The 3,599-nt window shown below is 46.8% G+C and overlaps 1 protein-coding gene across 5 annotated transcripts in view; it reads left to right on the forward strand.

The window, feature by feature from the left end:
• Nucleotides 1-2,552: 2,552 nt before the first annotated feature.
• ABCC1 (ATP-binding cassette, sub-family C (CFTR/MRP), member 1) overlaps nt 2,553-3,599 on the forward strand; it is a 76,039-nt gene continuing 74,992 nt past the window's right edge. For all 5 annotated transcript variants that reach the window (XM_010578509.1, XM_010578510.1, XM_010578507.1 and 2 more), the window contains exon 1: nt 2,553-2,594. In XM_010578509.1, the coding sequence (XP_010576811.1) occupies nt 2,589-2,594 (6 nt within the window). In that variant the 5' untranslated portion in view covers nt 2,553-2,588. The remainder of the gene's footprint in view (nt 2,595-3,599) is intronic.

Consider the following 3,599-nt stretch of genomic DNA (forward strand, 5'->3'; position numbering starts at 1 on the left):
CTCGCGGGCGGGGCCGCGGGCTCCCTGAGGCGGGGCCGGAGGGCCTCGCCTGAGGGGACGGGCGGGCAGCCGGGGTCCCCCCGCGCAGGGAGCGACTCCCCAGCCCGGGGGCGATCCCCTGTGCTGCCAGGATGTCCGCTGGCAAGGTCAAGCCGGGATAAAATAATTGGTAGTGCCTGCGTGGCTCACATGGAGTTACCGTTCGAAATCCTGCCTGTGCCTGCCCGTGGTTCAGTCCTGTCAGCTGTGGAGGGGGGGAACGGACGGCGCTCCAGGGTTGCTGTGCTGTCTCTCCTCTCTAATTTCAAAGGTTATCAATGTGCTTTATCGGGGGGGAGAAAGGAAAGAAAGGAAATATGGAAAATGAGTGAGAGTTTCTCCCTGATGTGTAGCAGAGGAGTTTTGTACTGAGAACCTGAAAGATGAACTTTTAATTAAAAGGACTCGCCAAAGATGAGCTTTTAATTAAAAGGACTTGCCAAAATGTAACCGTATACTGGGTGTTTTGCAAGTCTGTGAGGATCCCTGGTGTGTTTGCAGGCATGCGAGTGTGCTTCATGTTGCTGGGATGAGTCGACAGTGTTTATTTTGTGAATGTATTAAGTATTTCCCAAAGGAAGTTCAGCCAAGGTGGATTTGTCATGGTCCAGATGGAGCAACCTGCTTGGGCCTGAAGGAAAATGTGAGTCGTCTTAAGGAGTAAACCACTTATGGCCCTGAAGTGTAGGGTGGGGTTTTTTTGCTGGGATTTTTTTGTTTGGGTTTTTTACATTTCTTCTCAAAGCAAACATTTATACTATGCGCTTCCAAAGAATCTCTGGCAGGAGGCAATAAATAAAACTCAGGAAAAAGAAATCTTTAGAAGTAATAGTGAAGTTAATCTGCTCCTTTTACGTAGTAGTAACTTTTAGTGAGTCAGCAGCAGTAAGTGCCTGTCTATCCTAAGTCTGCTACCCAGTTCCCTACTGCAACTCTGGTGATGAATGACTGCTTACTTTTAACATGCATGGTGTTCTCACGGTCAAAACATTTTTCTCTGCATCCTTCCAGATTTCTCCATGCTGTTGTGGGTCACTGTTCTATTACACCTAATTTCCAGTTGGTAAGTTGCTGCTGTTTTCCACCCTGTATTTCCTAACCAGCTTTAATTTGTATCTTACAAAGCCAAGTTCAGAATCCAAAAGAGAATTATTTTTTTCCTATTTGCAAGGAAATGCCTTTTTATATAAGATTGCACTTCCTATTTTATGTATTAATTTGCCTTTGAAAAGATGCTGTTATAATGACGGTTTGTGAAATCCACATTCAGTGACTTTCTGGTACCGTGAGATGCGGTTTTGTATCTCTTTGCAGGTTTGAGCTTATGTGAGTTCTGGGTTTTCTCCTCTACAACAAATATTTTGAGTCTGTTACATTTTGCTTCTGAACTCTTCTGCTTCCCCTCACATTAATTACTTACTCTGCATTTTGACTGCACTTTGGTTTACATCTTTGTTGTTGTTGCTGTTGCTTAGAGCTTCTAAGGGAAGGAGATGGAATAATTTGAAGGGAACTAATTTGAGGTACAGATCCAAGTATCTTTATTGAATGAGAAACACCATTATCTTGGTTTGTGACCATTGGTACAGGGACAGTTTGAGGCTGAAAAAAATTATTGTATTGAAGCAATTGGAAAGTTTGAATCCTGAAAGTGTAACTTAAGTTTTGTTAGTCTTTTAGCATACAATAGTATCTGGAGAAAAACATGTGTGGGTAAAAATGTATTGACCCTCCTCACTTCATGTTTATTTACTGTCTTCTTGTTTAGAATAATCCCTGCATATGATCTCTACATCCTAAATAATTTTCTGCTGTGTCATTTCAACTGTAAGTTTATATTCTATTATTGCACACAGAATATGTGTAAAAGTGTAAGCTGTTAGAGGTTGTATTATCTATTTAGCACTTTTTTCTGGTTTACTATTTTATTAATAGCACTATTAATAAAGAAAAGCTCTTCCAACTTAACTGTGGGATAGCTTGTATTAATTGTCAGAGCTATTATTGTTTATATGTGCTGCAGAGCAGCCAGGAGAAAAAAAGTATTCCTTACAGCTGAGGGGCAGTAGGATAACAGATGTTGGAAACTGTGATGTAACCTTTTCAACAGGAGTCGTGGTGAGACATCAAAAACCAGCCCACCAAGATATTTAATATGATTTTAAGGTGAATGTAGAAAGTGCACAAAACAGGACAGAAATATTCTTAAGAGAAATAAGGGGAATCAGACTTCCAACATTTAGCTGTTCTCCTGCAATATTATAAAGATTTTAACATGGTATGAACTAAGGTATGGGTGGGTTAAACTGACAGAAACTTGTATAGCTTCCAACACCCAATTTCTTTGGTTTGATCTTTCTGTGATGATTCTGCTAGGTTCATCACGGCATACGTGACCTCGGTATGGCCTGAACTCTGCTTTTGCTGCTCCTTGACCTGACACCCTGGGAGTGAGACAGCCAGGGGGGGACAGACCAGAAATGCTGCAGTCGGATGGACAGTCTGGCCGCAGCCAGCCACCAGCACAGCTCTGAAACTGCAGCAAAGGCATGCAGGTGCGTAAAGAAGCAGTCTGTGATACGTTTTTTGTATGCGTGATGCTTGCTTTTTAGTTATATATTGGACAAATGAGACCTGTCTCTCTTCTAACAGAGAATTTGTCTGTTACCATAATTGCTCTGGATGCAAAAGAACATTTTAAATGGAGGTTCTTTATGTAACTCCTGTGATTAAAGCTTTCAGATGTTACTGTAGGGTAGCATGTAACCACCCTGCTCTTCCCTGCAGCGTATGATGCCATTTCTACATATGTGCCATCTGTACTCCAGCTGGTCTATTCTAGTACCTTAGATAGTCAGCTGAGCACCGATGCTGTCTGTGGGTTTAACCTATGCATTTTAAATAGGATGCGAAGAGTGCACCGTGAGGCACAACCAAATGCAACCACAGGGGCAGCGCAGTTATTTCAACTAGTACGTGTTTTGGTTGTGGATGAAGTTGGTTTGGTTCCGTTCATGCTAGTCAACTTGAACCAGTTCAAGGCCTTGAAACCAGTTTAACTGGTTCGCGTTGAAAAGTGAAGTATTGGAAGGTGAGCCCAGGCTTTCCCTGCGGCCTTCCTCGAGGACGGGGCCTTGGCTCTGTCCCGCGGGGCCCGGGTGCCAGAGGCACTGCGCTGCCTCTCCACCCGGGCTGCGTGGGGTCCCTGTGCCCAGCGGCCGGAGTAGTGTCACGGGCACGGGGATGCCGTGATGTCCGCTGGTGGCTCCGGTCGAGCTCGGCGGGTAGGCGCGGTCCGCGGGAGGTGCGGGACTCGGGAGGCTGCTGGAGGCAGCCGACCCGGGCAGGGAGGCGAGGCGGAGGTGCGGAGGGGGGGGGGGGGGGGGGGGGGGGGCAGTGCTTCCGCCCCCGTTACGCCGCGGGGGATTTCGGTGTTGAGCAAAGGCACGCGCTGGGCTCTGGCCGAGCTCGCAGCCTCCTGGGCCCGACCCCCGCCCCCCACCGGGGCGCGGCTCGCCGCCTGTGCGGAGGCGATGGGCGCCCCGCGGGACACCGCCGCC

The sequence above is a fragment of the Haliaeetus leucocephalus genome, unplaced genomic scaffold (assembly GCF_000737465.1).
Source record: "Haliaeetus leucocephalus isolate CR32 unplaced genomic scaffold, Haliaeetus_leucocephalus-4.0 Scaffold636, whole genome shotgun sequence".
NCBI classification, from domain to species: domain Eukaryota; kingdom Metazoa; phylum Chordata; class Aves; order Accipitriformes; family Accipitridae; genus Haliaeetus; species Haliaeetus leucocephalus.